The following is a 24,682-nucleotide window of genomic DNA, read 5'->3' as shown; positions in this document are numbered from 1 at the left end:
ATGGTTGAAAATACATTAGACAAATATTGAAAGAGCTTCAAGGTTCCAAACAAGGATGAATGATAAAACAATAATGCTATGTTGTCTGGCAAAAATACACTGACTGCAGTAATTTCTGTGTCTTAAAAGCTTTCAAGATATTACAAGGATGTAGGACTGCAATTTTGACTGAAAATCACTTGATAATTCTTTGTCCACTGAAATTCAGGAATTTCTTCTTTCTCTTCACCAGTTAAAATTATATAGAGAGTATAAATAATTGTGCACAACAATTCCTTTCAAAATAAATTTACTTTCATGGCCTGTGACTCTACAAAGATTTTTTTTATACATGTGGCCAGCTTCAAGACTGAGGCCTAAATTAATTGATATCTTTACAGGCTTAAGTTGGTCATGAAACAGATATCAAGCTTCTCTAGTTTTATGTGAAGTAAAATTAGAAACATTGAGTTTCACTTAGTGGTTTTTTAATTGCCATGAATTGCATTCCAAAGTTCAGATTTGGCTTACTACTGTTTTAAAAATAAACTTAGACCTAGTGTAAAAGGCTGCTTCTCTAGTGACTGAGTTGAAACTGTAACATTTACATCATATCTGAGTGTGGTATATTCATAAAAATGAAAAAACAGTATCAGAAAACTAAAGCTAGCAAGAGCAACATCAGTCCTTCAAAAAAGTGCATATGATTTTAACCGGCCAGTGATGCTTGGATCATCCCCAGACAACAAGGTATATTTGTTTTAAATTTCCTACAGATGTGAAAGCAAGAAATAGTTATTTTCAGACTTAAAAGGAAGAGTTGAAGTTTCTGTGATAATATTTGTTAAAATTGTAGGCAAATGTCTGTCTATAATGTCTTTGATGCAGTGATTTTACATAGCTTCTTTCTATTTGTTTTTCTGTCTGTTATATCTGCTACCCAGGAACTTCAGGTAAGAATGCTACTTGAACTCAGATGTGCCAGCATATGTTATGCCTTTTTGAAAATTTATATTGTAGAATAACATCATAGTTTTGCTGTTGCCTCCCCCCTTCAGTGTGTGTGGAGGTGAGTGTGTGTGTGTGTGCTTGCATTTCTGACAGGTGCTTCATTTTTTGTCTTGTATTAGAAATACTTTGGAGGTCTTTTTCAAAAATTCTGCTTAATTTTAAGTTTGTTTTTGACGTGTTCAACAGTCTTCACAAATTTTAAAATAACTTGATTCTGGTATCAGTGTTTTTCAAACTGAGCCCTTTCTCCTTTTGATATTTTTGTGCATGATAAATGTGTAGAAACTTGATTATCTATAGAGTTTGGGCCATTGGTTATTAGGGGCTAATTGTATATAATTTCTACTTTTTCTATTGTGGCATATTGTCTCCTGTTAGCATCTTCCTAAAGCTGATATCTGAGACCTCTTAAGACAGTTTATATTATTGCTATCAGACTCAGTTTAATTGAATAAATAAATTAATTTCTACAGCCTAGCTTAATACAGCTGTATGGTCCTACCAACTTTGCTGGATCATTTACCCTGTGAGGAAAACTGAAAAGACACATCAGTCATTGCCAGTTTGGGACCTAAATTTTAAGTTTGTCCATGCATAGAGAGAACTGAAATGATTGAGAATTTAATGAGTTGTACAAATAATACAGAAATCAGCAACCACAGAATTTTGCATATCTGTTTCTGATAACTTGTGTATCAGTTATTATGCAAACACAACCCCCAAAATCTTTGTCTCAAAATGCCTGTGCTATAAGAGATACTTCCATAAGGAGATAGTGCCTTGCTAGGTAGTTCCACAAAGCTTCTGCCTATGCCCTACAATACTTGAGTGTTTCCATTAACTTTGCATACTTTGTCAACACAGTAAGGATGAAAACTTGTGTGAAAGAAGTTTTGCATGATTCTTACTGCCTCTTTGGAGGAGCTTTACTGCTCTCCCCCACGCAGGACTACTTTCCCTTCCATCTCTCCTTTCCCCTGGGCTGTTGTAAAGTTTGAGGTAGCTGCAAGGGCACATCTGCTCCTTTACCAGAGGGTGGTGACTGTAGGAAGTTCTGTGTGGTACCTGCTCCCTGCTGGCCAGACACACTTAGAATGTGACTGTTTTCCTCTGACTTGATGTGTACCACTGGTGACTTTTCAGATGGGAGATGGCTTTGCTCCTGCTGTAGATAAAAATGAACAGCCTCTCAAATAAATCTTTGTTCTTCTTGTTAACTGTGGAAGAAAGATTACTAAATAGACTACAAAAACAACTCAATTTTCATAGACATGTGCTGACCTCTTGTTTAAATTCAGTATGGTTCTGGGTGCCCCTGTGTTGAGGAATAGTACGTGACCAGTCACAGACTTGGTCCAGGTGTCTGAAGCTAGGAAAATAATGAGCTCTGCTAACGGGTTATGATTATGGCAAGGCCGCTGTGCCCTTGAGCAGAGATATAGTGGCTGAAAACAGCCTGAGAAGAAGAAAGTTTAACTTTTAAAGTATGTAAACACAAGGTGGACCTAACATTTACAGAATAACCAATAGGTTCCTTAAGTTACAGAATATGGATTAGCTTATTCGTTACTGTATAAAAGTCTGATGCTCTGATGAATAAACGAAGCTTGCTGTTCCTTCCTATTGAAGGCTCTGAGTCTTCCCTCACCGATGTAACGCCCCTGTAGCAAACTTACACTAATGCAAATGCTATGGGTATTTGAGTTATAGTGTTTCATCTGTGTCACCCCTTTCCCTCACTTTTAATTCACTACCCCTTCTAACTGCATGACCTGGAAGTGTTCCTTTTATTTTTCTTCTTTTTGCTGGCATTGCAGAATAAAACTGCAACAAGAAATATTCCCACAGACATGGGCTGCTAAATTTACTGATAGCTTTACTAGGCATCATGAGAATAAGGGTGTGATGACAGTCATCTTTGCTTGCTTGCTTATTTATGTCATTTTGTCATTTGTTAGTTCAGTAATTGATGTGTTTGTGGAGGATGTCTAATTGGTGCATGTGTCCTCCAGCGTTTGAGGGGGAGGATGGAGAACCAAAGAATTTGTTAAAATAAATGGCTTGGAACCAAACAGTCATTTTTATGCTTTAAAGAGTCTGACTCCTTAAGTCAGATGTGTTCTGTTCTCTTTCCACACAAAACTACCACGTAATACCAGTCCCAGGATGAAAACACAGGGTTCTTCCAATAATGTGTCAGGCTTCATAACAATTTCATCTTAATTTTCTCTTTGTTATAGTGCATTCCTCAGTTGTAAATGTTCTTGGAATTGCAAGGGTTGTCTTTTTCCTTAAAAATATTTGTTTCTATTTGCATCATATTTATTCATGAAACAGTGAGCTTAATGTCATGAAACTGAACTTTCCCTCCTGTTCAAATTCCACAGTCCATTGCATTAAATGGTAATGATGCAAAATAAGATCAATTTGTGCAGGTGTGTTAAAGTTAAGGTAACAGTCAACAGATTGCAATTTAATTCATTGCACGTTATGCAGTTTGGTCCCCATTCAGTAAATGTCTGAGTAGTCCCAAAAGCGCATCACTCAAGTGTTTAAAATCACAGCTCTGCTTAAGGGGCCCTACTGAACTGAGACCTCTTTCTCAGTCACTGCACTGATCATAATTTTGATCCATATAAACCCAGGAAATAATCATAATCAGTTATTTGATAATAATATTACTTTTTAGGCAGAACTATATTTTTTTTCAAATTAATATTTAAGTATCACTGTCAGCTTGAATTTTCACCAATTGACTTGCTTGTTTAAGAGCATTGCAACTTACAGAGTCTTGTTTAAAACAGGCAGCCCTGAACCTTAAAAGGAAACATTTTTCTCTATAAATTTCCTTCCCATGTTGATGCAGAATTGAGGGCTTTCACCTAAGTACCCAAAACTGCATCTAAATACTTCTGGAGGAACCTTTCTTGCTGTGTAAGGCCCCTTTTGCCTCTGGAGGTCCATGGCAGGAGCAGTTGGGGATGTGGTCCTGCATTTGCCAGAGAGGAGCCTGGCTAGACTTAGGAATGGAGCAAGAGATTATTGCAATCAGGGAAAAGGCATACATTCTACTGGAAAATATATACAGTGAATAAATGGAAAAGGGGTGGAAAACTAATGGTCATTTTTATACATGAAAGAAATCAAGTGATCTTTTTATCAGTTCAGCAGCCTAACCATTAAGCAAATGGTTACACTGTTTGCTTAATGCACTCAGCTTTATGTGGCTGTGTGTGGGATCAGAACAGGAAGTCTGATAAATATTAAATGTTTGGTCCATTTGACTGTGTCCTTTTTAAAATGTGAGATCACAGGCAATACTTATCAGGCTATTCCCAAAATATCGTTTCAAATAATTCAAGTAGATTCAATAATAAGCAATGTGGGCCTAGAATAAAAGTTTAAAAGTTGTGCTGCTTAAGGTGTTATATTTTTTGTGTAAAGCAAGGGTTTGTTCAAATCTACTCACCATTATGGTTGTATATATCAAGCAAAGAATCTAAAATCTTTAACATAAGTTTTGCAATTGAACCATTGGTATGATCTGTGCTTCTAATACTTTTAAACATAAAAAAATCCTTTAAAATTGCTTTCAAACTTTTCCTTTGCATATCACTGCTCTACTGGTATCAAGGAGTGTGTGTATATGTGGACTTACCAAAACAAATTCTTAAATTAGCAAATGCATGAAAAATATCTAATACTGAAAAAACTGAGTGTTCATTTAACTGCCATTTCCATGCTTCTGCTCTTATCTCCAGGTGAACAAGCGAGATAATGCTTATTTCAAGTTTTTACTATATTTTTACATAAAAATATTTCTGGAGCTAACTTTAGCATATGATTATTTTTATACCAAGCAAGCTGACCCTCTGTCTGATTTCAGGGTGAGAGCATGGACAACTTCAACTGGGGAGTGCGCAGACGGTCCCTGGACAGCCTGGACAAGTGTGACATGCAGCTGATGGAAGAGAACCAACTCTCAGGGAGCACACCCAGCCTGAACAAAATGAACCATGAGGACTCAGATGAGTCATCAGAGGAGGAGGACCTGACCACCAGCCAAATCCTGGAGAACTCAGACCTAGTAAGTTGCAAAGTTGAAATTTAGGAAAAGGTAGGATGGTGGGCTTAAATCAGCTGGGCTTTTGGTTTCCTCTGCCCAGGTGCAATCTTATGAGCTAAAATTGGTGGGTGCATTTTCCCTTATTTGCAAAGGTAAACAAGAATTTTAATGCGAAGTTTGAAACACATGAATCATCAGATCTTATTATTTGCCTTTTTTTACTATGGGACAATTTTTCACAATTGGCCAATAGTAAATATTTCTGATGTATTTAATGCTTAAAGAAATAGAACAAGACTCCAGGTTTAGAAGATCTAAGTGGTTTCAGATTTTCATTGTTCACTTCTGTGGTGCTTTTAATAAAAATTTTATGACATAAATATTGAAAGGATTCTGTCTATATACAAACTAAGAGAGCCACTGTCAGTGCACTGTAAGACACTCTCTGCTTTGCATGTCCATGAAAGCAGCATGTGGTAGGGTAGCTGCATACTCACTTCTTTTGTGTTTTTGTTGTCTTTTAAACAGATTATAAATCTTTCCCCATCTGAGGATGCAAATCATATTGAGTCACTTTCTACATCATGTGACACAAACTCAGCAGACCCTCATCATTTTAACATGGGAACATCCAGCTTTGATGTGTCTTTGCCTAGTATGAATAATCTCCAGGTGTCTGAAGGACCCAAGGTGAGTACATTTTTTCTTTCTTTTCCAACTGGACTGTATTTTATGTAACACTGTTACAATTTCTTTTGCTTACACTTCAGAAAGAGTTTGATCTGTGAAATCAAGTACATTCTGGCTTCCTCTGCCTAGTGGCATAGTACAATACATTCATGCACTACTTCACTTGCTACCATTTCCTTTCTACTTAAGCTTTCTTCTTTAAGAGATTTTTATTTATTGTTTCTTAAATATGTTGCACTACATATGCACCAAAATAGTACAAGCTCATCAGAAGACAAGTTCATGAACTGGCTACAAGTTACAATTCCAAGGCAATATTCTTTTGTTCTTCATGCTGAATTAAAGAACAATATGCCAGCTCATGTGGTGGGTGTATGGGTGTATTCTCTGAAATATTTTTCTATGTGGGGCCCTATTGTACAGTTGTGTGCCCTGGATTCAGTACTTGCCTTTTGGCAGACACGCAGAAATTTTAAATTCATGACCACAATATTAAACCATCCTGGGGGTGGGGAAGCAGGATTTGGAAGGATACAACAACCATATTCAGCAGATTGTATTTCAGAGAACTGTATCAGAAGAAGAAGACAAAGCAAGGTTGGTAAATCATTATCAATATGGGGATGGTTTCTTTAATTTTCTGTTCAACTGTACTTGCTTGTGAGAGATGAGGTGAACCTACTCCTTTCAGTGTCTCTGCAGAAATATAATCTGGTTTTGGGCAGGCTATGTGAATTAGTGGCTTGATGATACTGTTGGCTTCTGTCAGTAAAGCTTCTCTGTCATATCTAAATTGAGTGACTTCTGCAGAAAGAGCAGTGTATGAGACTGGGGCAGAGGAAGAATATATCTTCTGTAATCCTTGGCTTTCCTTCTTGCCCTTGCCCCCTCCAAATGCAGCCACACAAAAAAATTGATACTGCTAGCACTGCATGTTTCAGAAGGAATGGAAACTTCTACAGAAGAGGTCATAGAAAAGGAGGTTGGAATTGTGCTGAATATTGAACAAATTGTTTGTGTCAGAAACCGCTGCAGTAGGAAGAAAGGACGGGAGGAGGGAAGTGTTTGTAAGGATAGGAGAGGAGGAGAACCTCTCCAAACAGTGGCTGTGGAGAAGGTAAACTCATTATCATTTGTCAAAACAACTGTTGGTAGACAAGTAACCACATAACAACCATAAACAGCAGAAGTTGGCAGAATTTCAGTTCAGGAAGCAGCAGTCAGAACAGACACATTTGCAGGTGGGAACTGCAGCTGATCTCATGCATCCAGCTGCAGTAGTGGTTGGTGTGTACTGAAAGAAAGAACTGAAAATCACAGCTTAGGAGTACAGTGTATGTCTGTGAGTTTGGAATCTTTACTTTCAAAATCTCTTTAATGTCCCACGTGCCAATATTCATCAAAAATGAAAAGCTTTGGAATAAGTAAGTGAAGAATGTAAAATCAGAGCAATTTATTGTGGAATTGACAGGCAAATTCAGCTAGTCCTGGTAGAGATTTGATATTGGTGTAAAATATAGCCCAGGTTACAATTGTCACAAAGATGATTGAATTGGTCAGCACATAATGCCCTACTGGGGGGTTGCCTCAAAAGTATTTTCTCCTAATGTGCATGCTTCTGTATTTTTACTCAAAATAATCTGGAGTCAATGTAAAGAAGAAGTTATCCAGTTTTTAGTCAGAAAACTTGAAACTTACAGCTAAATAATTTTTACTTAATTTCATAACACAAAATACGAGCTCTTTACTGTTTCTCTTTTCCTCTGAATTCTTCTTTTGAGAGAGAGCTGATGAGGGGTCATCAATGCAAAGGAAATTTTTTTTTACCTCTTCAGCGATTTCCAAAATGTTTAGTTGTTGCATCATAAGCAAAACCAAAAATATCTCAACCTTTAAATAGATACAGCAATTGAGAGAAACAGACTGATTATGTAGCCTCTTCCTAGATGTTTCAATGCCAAAATCCACATATTATTGTTAACAGCACTTAATTAGTTAAACTTACTTTCTATTAAAGATAGTGGGATAATTTTATGAGGGTTACAAAAATTCACAGGATGCTATAATTATGTATTTTTCCAGTTACCTAAACTCACATATTTCTGGAAGTGTACTACAATCCTCCATTAATATCCAAAGTTCATTTTTCTATTTTGCTTTTGGGGCATAATTTTAGACTCGAGTGGATGGGAAGTGTTTGCTTCCTCTTCCTTCCTCCCTTGCTCTATCCCATCAAAATGTGTTTTCCTCCTACAGACTCTGTCATTGCAGTGAAGAAAACGCAGTGGTTATTTCAAGCCAATATTTAATATATGAAACTTGTTACTACTAATTATTTCTTGAATAAGCATGAAATATTTACACTTCTTGCCAGGTGCTTTGGTTCCTAGCACCATAATTCAGCCATATAGATTGTATTTCTGTTTTCAGGATAGTTCGGGCTCTGATTCATTTCATTCACCCCAAACTCAGGAATATTTCTACCTCTTTTGCTTAGAAAACAAAGCAAACCAAAAGATTATTCTACTTAATTTCTGATCCTGTCCCCTCTGTTGCAAGTCTTGTTTAATTTTTACAAATACAAATCCTCATAATTAATCTGTAGGATCCAAGCAGACTTGATAAACTGCAGAGAGCCACTTTTCTCATTTAATTCCACTTGCCACAGATGTCCCTCCCTATTCATTCCCAACACAAGTATGTGCATGCACATGGGCATATGTACACAAAGGTTTGAGCAATCCACTGCAGTCATCCCTACAGGAAGTGCTTTGGGTGCTATGGATGAAGCAGACAAAAGCCAAAAGATTAAACCTGAAACAAAACTTGTTCAGACTAAAAATGCAAGAGAAATTGGAACGTTTCAAAAAGAAATCATGACCTTTAGGTGCTGATAGATGAAAAAGGAAGGAGATTTAGCATAATCCTTTAAAGGGCCTGTTAGAATGCTTGGATTCCTCTTGAATGTAAATGACATGCTAAAATTAATTCCCAGTTCTAAACATGCATGGAGTCTTCCAGACAGTAACTGTTTCCAATATATTCTGAGAGGCTTTAATACAGTCTTGGACACTATAAAGTGTTAAGAGACAAGGACAGACTGACAGTAACAACAACCCTATTGTTTTTCTGAAAAATTACTTCCTTACTGTGTTGCCACATGCATTGGAATCTGAAATTCTTTTCTAGACAAGTTGAAAAAATGCCTTAAAAATAATATTTATCCAAGACAGAAAGTTGAGCAAGTACAGTATTTTTGAAGAAGTGTAAGTTGATTCATGTCATTTATAATCTGTGGCTTTTTATCTGTGCAGTTTAACATGTTGTCAGGTGGGTTTTTTCATTAAATACTTTCTATTTATTAGAGGAATTAACTTACTAATTTGCTGTTTTCTAAGACATCATCCTTCACTCCCCTAGGCTGAAGCTGTACCTGAAGAACAAGATATAGCAGTCCATGAGGATGACCTTTCAGGATCTACAAATGAACTCCCTGGAGCATTTGAATGCAGTGATAGCCTTAGTCTGGATATGACAGAAACTGAAGAGAAAGCTGACAGGCTGGAACAATTTGCTCTTGCTAGGTACTTTGATGCACTATTACTCACACAAGTTCTTTTACAATGTACAACAAAATGATTGCAAGGTGGTAGTTAATGGAATGGTTTTTTTAGCCACAGGAGTTATAAAATTCTCATGAGTTTGGAGCAATGAGAAGACAATGCCCTAATTACCTGCATATTATCCCACAACTGAAAAAAACAAAAAAAAAGCAAAACAAAACCAAGCTTTTCATTCTAGGAAAAATAAGATGCAATATTTATGTACATCTATGCGGCAAGGAATTATGTATATAATATGCTTAATTAAAATAAAAATGAGGATTTTTAAAGATTTGCAGATATTACTTCGGTAACTGTTCAACAGATCAGATGCGTATCCATCCTTCTGATTTCTCATGAAAGAAAGTCTCAGTATTGTTAAAAATCCCAGCTATATGCTCTTAAGGCTGCTTATGAGTGTGGCTGGACCCCAGTATATGTTATAAAAAGGCTTTAAGATTTTTTTACATGCCATCTGGAGCTCTTTCAGATATTGGATGCTGAGTTAGACTGCAGTTAGCCTGGGGAGGTGGAGGGAGAGAGAGCTTTATTCTCCTGTGAAGTTTCAGCCTTCTTCTGTGAAATAATGGTACAAGAAAACAAATCTTCCTCTGGGATGGAGGAAGATAGATGATAACGGCCTGAAGATAGGGAATCTGATTTGGAGGTTTTTCTCATTGTAGCAAACATCTTGTCAGCCTTCAGAAGTAATTTGAAAATTCATGAATATTTTTAGGAAGGTGCTGTAATTGGTCCTGTGATTTCATCTCTCTGCTATAGTGTGTTTTATCTGCCACCTTCTTGGTATTCTCCTTTCACCACCTTTTTCTGTTTCCTCCTTCAGTTTTGGAGATGTTGATCGAAATGCCTCCCCTCCTCCCTCCCCATTTTTTTCCGCCATCCTTGCTGCATTTCAGCCAGCAGCATGTGATGATGCAGAAGAAGCCTGGCGCAGTCATATCAACCAGCTCATGTGTGACTCCGATGGCTCCTGTGCAGTTTATACATTTCATGTGTTCTCTTCCCTGTTTAAGGTGAGAAAATAAGTTTGAGATGCAAAATCATAATTTTTATGTGTGGCAATTAGTGTTTCTTGGTAGCAGCCCCAGTAATGAACTACTAGATATATAACCCTTGTAATTTTACATACTGCAGAATTACTGCTGTACTACATTTTCATTTTCAGCATTGTCTTCTGTGACCAGTTTTGTCATGAAAATATTATGTATCTCATACTTGCAGGTTTGGAGGTCATATTGCAAAATTCAGATCCACTTTATAGAGTGTTTTCTTCAGTACTTTAAAACAGACTGCAGGAGCAGTAACTGCAAGAGACAAGGAAATAACCTTTTTAATCTTAAACTATTGTTAATCTGTTCTTTTATCTCAAACTCTTGAAATCTGAGTGTGTCCATGTAAATGCCAGCATAATTCAATGATTTGTACCTACTCATCTGAATAGAAATGCCCAGCTGCCATCGTGTAATATAAATTCCAGAAATTGAAGACTAGAAATACGTTTCTCCTTTCTAAAACTATATGCTTGCAAAGATAAGAATCTTGCAAAGAGATAAGAAGGAGTCAAATGTACAAGTTGTTCTAAGAAATGATTGCCTGATGTTACCTGTAATTAGTTTTAAAGCCTTTTTTGTTTCTCCTGCAGCTGCAGGATGTTTAGCATGCTCCAGCATAAACATCTCCAGTGAAAGCAGTAGCCAGGTAACTTTCTGCAGAGTTTAAGTACCTGTGATCTCAGAGTACACAACGTTTTATTATCAAGGGGTACCCTGCTAATAAATACACAGTTTCAAGATCTTTTAGCACACCTAAGACTAACCTGATATGAAAGAAGCAATCTATAGTAAGAATCTCTTCATCATGTTTCCTCTGTGCTCCACTGGAGTTGAATGTCTTATCTACCTGCACATTGTCCTCCATTAAACATTATGCCACTCTAAATATGGGTGTCTTATAGGCATTCTTTTAAACACTGATACATAACCATTTGGAAGAAAAAAAACCAAAAAAACAGTGCTGACTTGAATGTTTTTATTCATGATGTCAGCTTTTCTGTCTTAACCTCAGTCCTAGAGGTTAATAGCCCTGTCTGAGTGTTTAGAGACTTATTTGTCCTTGATTCTCCTCTTTGAAGAGGTGAAAAGGAACAGGTGCCATGGTTCTGAAGATTAAATAAATAATGCAGTGTAATAAAAGACCTAAACATTACTTGTAAAGTACCTGTTTGAGTCCAAATCCTAGTAATGTACACATTTCATTTGCTGTTGTGCATGCCCTGTATTCAGAAAATACCCTCCTCATTTTCTCCAGTTGATACTGGAGGAGAAAGAAAAAGGTGTTAATAATATCAGCAAGTCACAATTTTTAGCTGGAGTAACTGCCATATTTTTAGTGTATAAAAATAACTTTGTTCTTCTTTTCAGTGTTAAAATATAGGAGTATTATTTTCCCTTCTCTTTTTCGTAAGATCCCAGCTTGTCTGGAATTGTATTTTGTTTGAACTATTAAACTTCAGTACTCATCTGCCAACTTTGACTTTTGACCCTCATTAACAGGAAATTTCAGAAACAAGTCCTGTATGTGCTAAGCTTGCAATGCAAAGTACTGCCAAAATACTTGACTGTGAAACAAAATCCTTGTTTGGAGGAGCTTGTCAACTAAATACTTGCTGAAGTGAAAGAAGTGCATTTTCCAGGGCACCTACATTTCAGTCCTGTGTCAAGTTAATGGTATCTTGGATGTTTGCCCACAACACACTAAACTTGTTTAAAATTCCTGACATTATTGAAGTGCTTTTCCTGTAAACGAGTCAGAAGTCAGAGATCTCTGGATTATCTTTACTGCTGCCTCTTTGTATTCCCTCAAATTAAATGTCTTTCAGCAGACCAGACAGATGCAAAACAAGTAGATTTCAGATCAAGCAAGTACCTTCCACAATCAAGATCTTTTGTTATGTAAAGTTCTCTTCCCAGGAGAGGAAATCTGAGGTTAAGAAGAAAACTTTCTGAGAATATTTTTTAATATTTACATGGACACAAAGAACAGTGACTATATACAGATATATATTTATTCACAATATGCTGACAGCTGGCATTACTATTCACAGTAATCCTATTTTATAAAATATATACTGCATTCAGGCCTTGCTTGATAGATTTCAGCCCCTGTAGTCTGTACCCAGAAGGACATAGCTGAGATGAGAATTTCTTATAGAACTGTTAGACCATGTAATCACAAAATAAATATATTCCGTGAAGTATTATACATAGCAAAGTACAGTCTCTCACTGTTTCACTCTTAATAATTTAAAACACTCTTCAAGACCATTATCATCTTAGCTATAGATTGATTGTTGCTTTCATGAATAGTTGAAAAGGGAAGTAGAGGAAGAATATCTGTTACTTTTTCTATAATCTGTCTCCTTCACTGTCTCAGATTTACAAACTCTGTTGTTCCCCAGGAGGGCACTGCAGCTACTAAACAGATTACCCAAAACCTTGAGGAAGCTCTGACCTTGGAGATTTTAAGACTCAGCTAGTTAAAAGCAAGTCTGACACAATCTGGGGTTAGCAATAGTCCCACTTGGAGTTAAAGGTTGTATCAGATGTTCTCCAGAGGTCCTTTTCAACCAATGTGTCTTGGATTCTCTTTCATAATCTGTCATTTTAAATTTCCTTCCACTTCTTTGTTCTCAGCTAGGTCTTTTTTGTTGTTTAAGATCAAATCTAGATCTCTTTGCTTTGCCAGGAGAGTTATTAGCAACAGTCTCATGAAGATTTGGCTAAATCTTTCTTTCCAGAAGACATCAGAGTAGTAAATCTCCAGTTTTCACCCTGTAATTCAGATGATTCTGCTAGTTGCTTATAAAAGTAGTAATTTATCCGGTTTGCTGGTAATTAGTGATAACCCTTGCCTCTAAGAGACTCAGTGCAGCAGAGAATCTGTGCCATGCTCTTTGTGAGGTATGTAGCACTTTGTTTCTGTGTTGAAGCAAGATGGTGGAAACAGCAAGACCAGTATCAGTCTGCCTTGTCCTAACTGTGCTCAGATGGGCAGTTGAGATACTTTTGAGAGAGATTCACAAATAAATAATTACGAAATTGATTGGTATAGGAACTCTGTCCATTTTATAAATCATTGATCATGTATAGTCTATGTACAGTGTGAGGCCCTAGTTAACATTTAAAGAAAATCATTCAATCCAACAACTTCCATTATCAATGAAGTCTGAATTAAACTCACATGATTTTAGGTACTTAACTCCCATGCACCAGTGCAGCAGCAGTAACAGGCAATGCTTCTATGTCTGTCATCCAGACTGGCATTTGGGAAGTGCTTCTCTCCAGTGAGGCATACTTATGGTACAGGTCCTAACCTACATTCCTCAGAGAAATGCCTTTGGTAACTTGGAATTAATCATATAAAAATGTTGCAAGCATTTATTTTTAAAAATATTCTCATGTTGTTCCTAACTGCTGAGCACTAGGCCTTAGTGAGATATATTTGGGCAGTGAAAACTGATGGATATTTATCAAAATCATTGTTTCAGTCAGTGCATGTTTAATATATTATTTTTATTAATTATTCACTTTATATATTAATAACTGAAAAGCACTAGAATGTTTCTGGAGGACTAGACTGGTTTAGGACTCAAAACATTAAAAAAATCTGCTGAGAATAATAATTCCCGGATGCAGTGCAATATTTCTGGAATCTTCCCAAGCAGCAGTAAAGTTTTAGTAAGAAGGTTCTTCCCACAGGGGAAAACAAAAGGTTTTTTCTGATTTTTCCATGCTGCTGTTTGGCCTTAGTATGTCCATTATATTATGTGATTAGCCACTTGACAGGAATATTAACAAAACAATGCCCGGAATGGGCAGAAAAAGTAATGTGCTGATCAACTCTGTTAACCCTGTAGAGACAAGAAAAAAAAGCTACCTGTGTCTAAAAGGCTTATAAAGATTGATTTGTCTTTACAGGAAAGAATGTCTTTCAGCAGTAGGTTATGATGAACTCTGTAATTAGTTTCACAGCTGCCCAGCTGTACACTGTCTCCAGCACAATAACTTTTATTCAGTGTCCTAGAGCAGACATTCAGTTCTCCACGGAGAGATGGTCTCTTTTGCACTTTGTTATGCAAAGAGAAACAACCATCCCATTTGTTTACAAAGGAAAGAAGCTCTTACTTGAGTAAATAATGTAATAAACTGTATTTTGCTTTCCAGAATATTCAGAAAAGATTCTGCTTCCTAACCTGTGATGCAGCTAGTTACTTGGGAGACAACTTGAGAGGAATAGGCTCCAAGTTTGTGAGGTCTTCTCAGATGTTAACATCATGTTCAGAATGTCCCACCCTCTTTGTAGATGCAGAAACAGTGAGTATATTCCTTTCAAAAGGCACATACTTCATTGCTGTGTGTTATTTTACTGGCTGTTTCGCTTTTGAACTCCTGAACAGATATGCCAAAAAGGAATTGTCCTCCTATCTCACATTTTTTATTTCTTGTTGGGAACCATATTTCCATTCATTTTCTGTATTATTTTATTAAGTAAGTAGTGACAGATGGGCAGTAGAAAATCATAGACTCATGGAATAGTTATGATGTGTTGAACCTGTGTGCCAAACCCCAACATAAAACAGATGCCTGCTGGACCCAGTTGGCTCCACAAATGAAAAAGAAGCGGCTATTTTTTACATAGTTCAGTTTGAAAGATGCTAATACATGTGATGATTTCATTTGAGTCAACTGTGATATGAGGATGATGCTGGCTGAAGATGAGCCAGCTGTGCCCAGGTGGCCAAGAAAGCCAATGGCATCCTGGCCTGCATCAGCAATGATGTGGCCAGCAGGATCAGGGCAGTGATTGTCCCCCTGTATTCAACACCTCAAATCCTGTGTTCAGTTCTGGGCCCTCACTATAAGAAGGACACTGAGGGGCTGGAGTGTGTCCACAGAAGGGAAGTGGAGCTGGGGAAGGGTCTGGAGCACAAATCCTGTGAGGAGCAGCTGAGGGAGCTGGGGGTGTTTAGCCTGGAGAAAAGGAGGCTCAGGGGAGACCTTATTGCTCCCTACAACTGCCTGAAAGGAGGGTGTAGCCAGGGTGGTAGGCAGCCTTTTCTCCCTGGCAACCAGCAACAGGACAAGAGGGAATGGCATCAGATTGTGCCAGAGGAGGTTCAGGTTAGATATTAGGAAAAGTTTATTCACTGGAAGAGTGTTAAGTATTGGAACAGGATGCCCAGGGAAGCAGTAGAGTCACTGTCCCTAGAAGTGTTTAAAAAGCAAGATGATGTGGTACTTTGTGGTATGGTTTAGTGGGCATGATGGTATTTGTCAAAGGTTAGACTTGATCTCGGAAGTCTTTTTCAACCTCAATTATTCTATAATTCTATACAAATATATATTAGGGAATTAATGAGATGGCCCCTCCCATTGTCTTCATTCTGGCTTGTGTTTATCCAGCAGCATCAGGACAGTGTGACATCCCACAGTGAAGTCTAGAGGTAGAAACAGGCCAAGTGTAGTCTTGAGCCCGCTGCTGTGACCATGGAAGAGCTGTGCCTTACATCATCAGAGAGCTGTGGAGAGAAACTGGTTAAGCTTTATGTGTTGTTCCATTTTAGAGAAGTCCTCTGCTAAGTCATTAAACACAGAACAGTTTCAATTCCACGTTATCATAGGTGCAACTTTTACTGTTTCATTTTTCAGTATAGTATGCTAGTTATGTAGATTTTTCCATAAATGTAAATAGTTTTCAGTATTAGTATATGTAAATCTAGGCATTCTTTTGCAATATCTTTCCTATACTGTCTACCAGTATTTCCATTCTTTTATAGTGGCATTTACAGACCCTTTGATTTCATTTCTCTAGCTGCTCTCTTGTGGCCTTCTTGAAAAGCTGAAATTCAGTGTTCTAGAGCTGCAGGAATACCTGGATACATACAACAACAGGAAAGAGGCAACACTCTCGGTATGCTCAATTATGCTCTTGGCTTGTCTGTATATTTAGGCTATGTCAGGAAACTGCACATCCACTCACACCTGTTTAAACTAACATTCAGTAGAAAAACATGTTCCAGACACTGGATTTATTGAATGTTTCTTCCTGGACATATGAACCAGAACTAAAAAGTAGCTATTTTATCCCTTAATATTAGAAACAATAGTATCTTTAATATCCCTGGTCTCTCTCCTATTTATTCATTAATAATTTTCTTAGTTCATGCCATTGAAATACTAATAGAAATCAAGGCTACACTTTTTAAATTACAGTCAAAGCAAATTGTCGTCGTTTATGGTAATAAAAAAATGCAATTGGAAATTTTTATTTACATGATGTGCTGTGAAACTAAAATACTGCTTATCTTTCTTTGAATCAAACCATGGATCTTATTAATATTTTCTTTCATTTCTTTCTGAAAACAGTGGCTTGCAAACTGCAAAGCAACGTTTGCTGGGGGCTCACAAGATGGAGTTATTACTTGCCAGCCAGGGGACTCTGAAGAGAAGGTAATGAATGGCCAGTATTATTTCTCTCCCATAAAGTGACATATGTGTGATGTGCCTTGTTCTTGAACCCACAAGAGCCTGCTCTACTTCCTCCTTGATTCTCTGCTGGGCTTGGGCATGATCCAGTTTTCACACTTCAGGCTTGAAGCTATTGTTGTTGCCTCAGTCCTGGCCACAGGAAATGAGAAGTATTCACAGGAGGTACTTCTGCTGTCCTACTCTAGACAAAGAAGCAGAGCTGACCCTAACCCTGTGCTCTCCCTTTTAGAAAGACATTGCAGCAGCAGTTTTTCACAGTGTCTCTGAAAATCATTCCTGCTGTACTCTCCTTCCATGTTACTCCCATTTTATCTTCAGCTGTTATATTCTCCTTCTGCCCAACAGCAAAAATTGCCTTGTTGAAATACACTTGGATCAGTAGTTAAAAAACAATGACTGTAAAATGGCCAGCAAAAATATTTATGCTGTAGATAATTATTTAGAGCTAAGGAAAAATATCTCTTTATCAATTTCTAACAAAAATTTCATACCAAATGTACATGTGTATTGATTTGTTGTTTATGTTTCTTTATTCCATTTAAGGAATTGTATTTTCAGATATCAATACCATCAGCAGTTAATACTGCTATTTGATATACTAAGTATAGGAAACAGATGATAACTTGGTGATATATAATGAGTTAAGGAATGTTATTTTGTTGGGCTGTTGCCCTTTGGAAGAAAGACAGCAGAGGGATGGGAAAAAGAGGGGGCTGGACAGAATTAGCCAAAATTGGGAAGCAAGCAAACAGCATATAGAAAAAAAGTGATGTTTCCTCTTCCCATGTATTTTCACTTATAAAAGATAATAGTTACATATTCAGAACACAGACTTGCCTGTTGTAACCATTTTTTCAAATACCTTGTTTTAATCTTAAGTTGGTTTCAGTTTGTCTGTCTTCTCCTCCAAGTCACTTTATTTTCTTCTGTCTCTATCTTAACCTATCTTTCCTATCTCTATGTATTTGTCTTCTTGTCTTTGAACTCCCTTGATTTTTGTTTTTATATGTCATTTTCCAAGAATCCCAAATCCTTGCCACCCCTGCATTTTGGCTTCCTTGACCTTATTAGCAAATCTGATTTTCTAATAAATGCTCTGGCTGCAATCACAGGCGGTGGGAAAATTGTTCAATCTTCCCCCACCTAGCACTGGCACACGCAAAAGTTAGGCACTTTCCAGTGCATTTAAAGGAGATACTGTCTCTTCTGTAATTGTGATGGTCTGCAAGGAGCTATTCTGAAGTCAAAAAAAGACACCTGTAACACATACCTCTGCCTCTCCTGCAAGAGGGAGGTGGAGTATATGGCACTGCTGGGATGTGCGTGGGCATTCCGTTCCCTCTGATGTACAGACACCCGGAACAGTGACTTCAGACTGTGGTGTTACATACCTTGCTGTAGACAGCTTACTTTATCCTCTTCATCTCTCTTTTGGAAATGGATGGAATGGGATGGAGAATGACACATCTTGCTGATCAATTGCATTGTTTCATTTTTGAAAAAGTAAAGAAATAATGCTAAGGAGAAGGAATAACCTGAACTCATATCTGCTGGCCTAAACACATCTAAAAGTCAGTAGATACCATGTTAGACCAACCTGTGTGGGTTTTTCTAACTAGGTGTTCTCTGTTTTGGAATTAAATGTGTGTTTTGTGAAGCCAGGGTTGGTATTTACACTCCTTATCAGACGACTGAAAAGAAGGTTTCTTATTCTTTTAGTAGTCCCTGGTTTCTCCCCAGCATTATTCATTCAGGCCAAAATGCATTACTCCTTGGAAGTTGATAGGATGAACAGGCATATTTCTTTTCTTCCCCTACTCATTCACCTCAATTGAAGCAGCTTTTCCCAAAGGAACAATATGTTTATTCAATGAAAGTGTAATGGGAGGAAAAGGCCAGGGAAACTGAGGAAATGCAATTAGGAAGGGACAAGGAAAAATTACTCCTAGACTGGCAAGTATTTGTTTTCTTATCTTTCCTCTCCACTTCTCCCTCAACATGAAAGGCTAAAGAATCTAATAATTGCAGGGGGGAAAGTCTGTCTTACAGCAGTAGTCACAAGGGAACCTGCCCAGACGCAAACTCATTGAGGATAGTCTAGGACCTGAAATCCTACTGAAAACTTCTGTCCAAAAAAAAATTGTTTAGCCAAGCACAAAACTGGGCTACTCCTGGAAAAGGTTCATAATTAATGGTAAGGAACAAAAAGCAACAGCTTGCTCTACAAAAGGCAGAGATGATAGATTCTTAGGACTCCTTACCTGGTAAAAAGCTTGAGGGGAAAACAGACCCCTTTACAGATGAGACAGATGTGAGACCAAATTCAGCCTTGTCACAAATAGTCGTGTCACAAATGCCTCCTGATGCTGGTAACAAATTTGGCACAGTTTCTCTAATCAGATCTTATTTCAAAATAATTGCACATGATTTGTTGACTATTGTTACTATTACTGAAAATGGGCAAAGGCAAAAATTGCTTCTTCTGACATTAAAGAGGCTTGAAATAGAAGTTGTCCAGGTCAGCTGCTAGAACTAGCAACTTTTCTGAAATTGGGTAAAAGCTTCATGTCTTTCCCCTGCCTTATCATTGCAACAAATTACATTATCTGGATGTGTGTGACTTGTAAGCTTTGATGCTACTTTGAGCAACAGAGTCTCAATGACACAGGAGGCAATTTATAGACAAAAGATAACTGCACATGCCATTGTGTCCTTCTTAGATGCTACATTTAGTGGCTGCTTAAAGAATTGGGCAAATGATGCAAGTACTCTAAACATTTGGTATTTTCAGCTGCCAAAACTACTGACTGTGTAGTGTCTGTCAACTAATCTAAAACACTTCCCTTACTCTAAGAATCAAACAAGAAATTGAAAAGTCTGAAGGCTATGATCATTCCACCTGAGCCCTTGCTGCTGCAGAAAAAAAGAAATATCACTTAAGCCAGTAAATAATCTCTTTTGAACTTCCAAAGAATATTCATTTTATGCTGAAAGAGGGAGGAAGTTACAATCATCATATTGGAGAGCAATATGGAGCCGAGCATCAGTAGCTCAGAGAAATTTTGTATCCAGTATATTTTCTTCTAGTGAAGAAGGAAGTTTTTCATGTAATGTGAAACCCCTTCCTCACCCCCTTTTTTTTGGCTTGCCCTGGTTTTGGAAGCAGTACAGAGGAGACAGTGTTTTCTGGCAAAAAAGACCATGGAATTCACTTATTTGCTGCTTCCGCCTCCCTCTTCCCCCTTCTTTAAAGTAAATTCCATGGCAAATTAGAAATTATATATGGATTCCAGTATTTTTGAAAGTCTAAGTGAAACTTGGTGGCATGCTAAACTTCAGAGTAGCTTGAGACAAGATTTGAAAAAACACAAGCCAGCACACCTGTGAGTTTACTGGAACACAGTGATCTGTCTGCTCTTGTCTTCTTCTTATCTTGAATTTAGCTTTATAAAGCTTCATTTATGTGAACTGCATGGAAGTCAAGCTAAAAAGTTGTTTTTTTTTTTTGAAGAGTACTAAATAGAAGAAGAAACTATTCAAGCAACGTTAAAGGACAAAAAAAAAAAAAAAGAAAGTATCACAAGAGCTTAAAACTTAGTTTGTCATGGTTTTATAGAAAAGCAGTGCAGGGTTTGGGGCAACACTTTTCATATATATATCTTAATAGTAAGGCCAGTGTAAAGAAAACAGACTGAAATGCTCTGTTAGGCTCATCAAAGTTAATATTATTTCACATTTCTGTATTTCTGCCTTTGTATTGAGGTAAAGTAAATAATTTTAATAAGAATTCCATATGCTTATTAACACTGTGTGCATATGCACTGACATCAGGCTGTAACTGGGCAGATGTGGTTGTGTTTGTTACTTACAGCATTTACATGATGATTTCCTTCATGTAAAATGTAATGAGATTGTAATATTTGTAAAATAAGAAAAGCTGCATTAAGTGAATACAGAGTGCAAATATTCTTAGCAAAGAAAAGAGGAACATTTCTGTTTCAAAGAGAGCACTTAGTCCCCTAATCTTTGAAATGCTAATGTAAGTCAATTAGAATTTTTATTGTTATTGGAACAGGACTTGCACTGACATTTTAATAGCTTCAGAATTATAAACCAGTGAATCATTAGTGGTGAGAGGAAGGGATACAAGGCTCAACTTGTGGCATTGCCATGTAGTTAAACAAAATTGGCATTTTCCACACTTTTTTTTTCTTTGTGATAGTCATAATTTGAAAGTTATATGCAAAACATTTCCATTGTAACGTGCCAAGTAATAAGCCCAGCAGCCATAAAACTTATCCTGCAATTTCATTAGATCTATTTGTAAAAAAATAGAAGTATTTTTAAACAAGAAAATATTTAGAAGTAGCAAAGTTCAGTTTTATTCATCACTTGAAAATCATTCCTAATTTTTTTAGTACTTTGCAATATGAGCTTTTCTTAATAAGAAAAAGGCAAATTTAAATAAAAGTATTATTTTGAGAGTTTTCTAACACTATTTCACTGTAAGTTCTTGAGCTGCTGGGTAGGATAAATCTAAACTAATAAATCTGAAGCTCTAACTGAGGATATTTAGACTGGAATTTATCATTAGAATTAAAGCTTGATTTTATTAAGAATGCTGTGCATGTTGAATGTGATATTCCAACCAATTATCAGGTTGAGGCAAGCATTGCTAATACTGCTGATAAGTTATGCTATACAGATGGGCTGTGCTTCCTATTGCATGCATTACACTGACACTATACTTTCTTTCCTTTCCTTTTCTCCTGTGCCATGCTTGCTGTGTAGCAAATGGAATCTCTTGCAGTAAGTTGAAGTTCTTTGATATTTTTTGTCCATCTGTGGATGGAATAATACACCCCAATTCTACTGTTTTACTTCTAAGCATGTTTTCTTTTTTGTTATAATTTTCCTATACAAGACGTGGTTCTAAATGCGGTGACTAAAATTATTTACTAACATGTGTTTTGTGACATCAAAAAATACTGTGCCAAAATTTTGACACTTTCATATGCTGTTTCAAATGGTCATTTACATACATTTTTACAAATCAAGCTTTTGAATGGTTGTAATATGCTGGGTCAGGAAACATTTTTTGTTATTTTAAAATTAATAATTTTCCATTTTTCCTAGTGAAAAACTACAATTTATAGTTGGAAGTTACATTTCAAATGGCTTTTGTGTATATGTTGATAAACAGTTTCACCACTATTGGTTTCTAATACTTACTCAGGAAGAACAAAAATTGAGTTTCTTGATACAGTAACTAAATACTAAGTCAATCAAGCTAGAACCATTAGTTTGACCTTAGTTTGTTTTCATTCAGGTTAACAGCCACAAGGGTAAAACTGAATTATTGTTCTTCAAGGACTAAAAAAAATCCAGTGTTACAAGCTATCATGAGATGGGTTTTTTAATGATGCTATGCTTGTTTTCAATTAATTATTAACTCCTTGACAGCTCCAACTATATGTGTATGTAACTGCTATGTAGTGTTGCTAGGTCTCCAAAATTTGAATAGAGAGAATTTGATCCCTGCTGGGGAACCTCAGGCTGTGTCCCTACTTGGGAGCTGAACAGGACCAGGGAGGAAACAAGTGTCCCTGGGCTGGCACTTGCTCGGGTGAGCGATCAACACCTTCCCTGGCAGGCCACCAGCCAGCCCCTGACATGCCTGAGCATGGTTTGAGAGAAGACAGAAGCCTAAGCCATCTCCAGGAGGCTGTATCTAAACAATCAGTCTTTATTTTGGGAAGAGAATGGTTAGCCACAGGATCGCAGATTTGCCAGTACTCTGTGCCCTTGGTTACAGAGGATGGCCCCTGGGCAGGTTTATTTCACTGGCAGTGTTCCTCATGCCCTGCCTCTTTGTTCTGATAGGCTTTGTCCCTGTCCACAAGTCAGTTCTGCCCTAGCACACCTGCTCCTTACCACAGATCTGCTGGGCCTTCTTTCTGCATTTGTGGGTCTTTGCTGTCATATCCAGTCTGGTGGGATCATAGAACGGTTTGAGTTGGAAAACACCTTAAAGATCATATAGTTCCAATCCCCCTGCCATAAACAGGGACAGCTTTCACTAGACCAGGTTGCTGAAAACCTCATCCAGACTGGTCTTGAACACTTACAGGGGTGTCTTGAACACTTATATACACAACTTCTCTAGACAACCTGTTCCAGTGCCTCCCTACCCTTCATATAAAGAAATTCTTCCTAACATCTACTCTAAATCTCTCTCCTTTTTTGTTTAAAGCTATTGCCCCTTGTCCTGCCATGATCTGCCTTTGTAAAAAGTTGCTCTCCATGTTTTTTATGTGCCCCTCTAAGTTGGAAGGTTATTATAAGAACTTCCTGGAGCCTTCTCTTCTCCAGGCTAAACCCTCTCATCCTGTCTTCACAGGAAAGGTGCTCCTGATGCTACTCAGGATGTGGTTTGCCTTCTGGGCTGTGGGCACACACTGCTAGCTCATGTTCACCTCTTCATCCAGGAGAACTCCACAGGGCTGCTCTCAATGAGTTCCTCTCCCAGTCTGTGCTCTGGTCTGGGATTGCCCCAGCGCAGGTGCAGCCCCTTGCACTTGGACTTGTTGAACCTCATGAGGTTCTCATGGGCCCGCTTCTTAAGTCCATGTCTCCCTGGACGGCATCCCATGCTTCTGTGTCATCTGCAAACTTGCTGAAGGCCTTCTCCTTGCTGAAATTCCTCCTTTCCATTTGGGACAGGAGCACTCCAGTGCTGCCCTCCAGTAATAGGCATTAAACATAACGACACAGATACCAGATCCAGAATGGCTCAGAGCGGGCAAATCTACAGTGCTGAGCTCTGCTGCTCTGCTGATGCTGAGGTGTGAGCAGCCCCATGTGCCTGGCCTTCAGCAGGACAAACCCTGCTAGGCTGACACCTTCTGGCTTGGCACTATCCTCCTGCTCCCACTTGCCTCCACAAACCCTCTTTAGAAGGAGACTAGCTCTGCCTCATTTTGGCAGTGCCCTTGGCTGTTTGTTCTGATGGATAGTTGGTGTCAACCTCACCCTGATGAAAAAAGATGAAATTTGCTTTTGACCTTAGCCCCTCAGCCTTGTGAGGCTGGTACAGAAATCTGGGGAACTGGAACACTAAACTGTGGTTCTAATTTTGGCTTATTATTAAAAAATGTGGCACTTAAATGTTGAACCATATGTAAATAAAACACTTCCGTCAAATTGACATTTATAATGTACTTAAAGTACTTTCTATTAGTGTTTGTGCTGACATTTGCACAGTCCCAAATTCAGCAAAGAGCTGCAGCATGTGCTGGTAACGAAGCATGTATGAAGTGCTTTAAAGAAGAAAACATTAATAGCTTCTTCTTTTCTGCCAATTTTGGCATGAAGCTCTGCTTTAGTTCCTCCAAACAGATGGAAATATCACTGAGCCCACCCCTGGTCACGGTGTCTGTTACCGTAGGCAAATCAAATACGGTTGGAAGTCTGTAAGGCTTTCCTGCCAAAGGGTCAGCACAAGGTCAGGACTTGCAATTGCAGGATTTTCACTTTTTATATAATTAGCTGAATATTAAATGTCCCTCCCTTCTTCACCATGATCCAGCTGTGGAACTAAGAGATTGCCCTCCTGTTAGACACAAGAATATCAGGAGCCATGAGCATATTAACTTGACCTCTCTGGCAGACATGCCCATCACCCATTATTTCAAGGTCTGACATCTTTTATGTCATGCTGCACTTACACTGGAAGAAACAAGTGAATATTCAAAGAGCAATATCTA

General features: G+C 37.8%; 1 protein-coding gene across 1 annotated transcript in view; it reads left to right on the top strand.

Annotated features, from left to right (window-relative positions):
• The window catches only part of FRY (FRY microtubule binding protein), a 159,360-nt gene that overhangs the window by 130,259 nt on the left and 4,419 nt on the right, over positions 1-24,682 (top strand). The window contains 8 exon segments of the mRNA XM_030954500.1: positions 4,877-5,077; positions 5,585-5,746; positions 9,167-9,330; positions 10,193-10,382; positions 14,592-14,741; positions 16,240-16,338; positions 16,794-16,877; positions 21,708-21,725. Of these exon segments, the coding sequence (XP_030810360.1) occupies positions 4,877-5,077; positions 5,585-5,746; positions 9,167-9,330; positions 10,193-10,382; positions 14,592-14,741; positions 16,240-16,338; positions 16,794-16,877; positions 21,708-21,725 (1,068 nt within the window).

The sequence above is a fragment of the Camarhynchus parvulus genome, chromosome 1, assembly GCF_901933205.1.
Source record: "Camarhynchus parvulus chromosome 1, STF_HiC, whole genome shotgun sequence".
NCBI lineage: Eukaryota > Metazoa > Chordata > Aves > Passeriformes > Thraupidae > Camarhynchus > Camarhynchus parvulus.
Note: the sequence above shows the minus strand (reverse complement) of the source record. Positions and strands in the feature narration are given on the sequence as shown.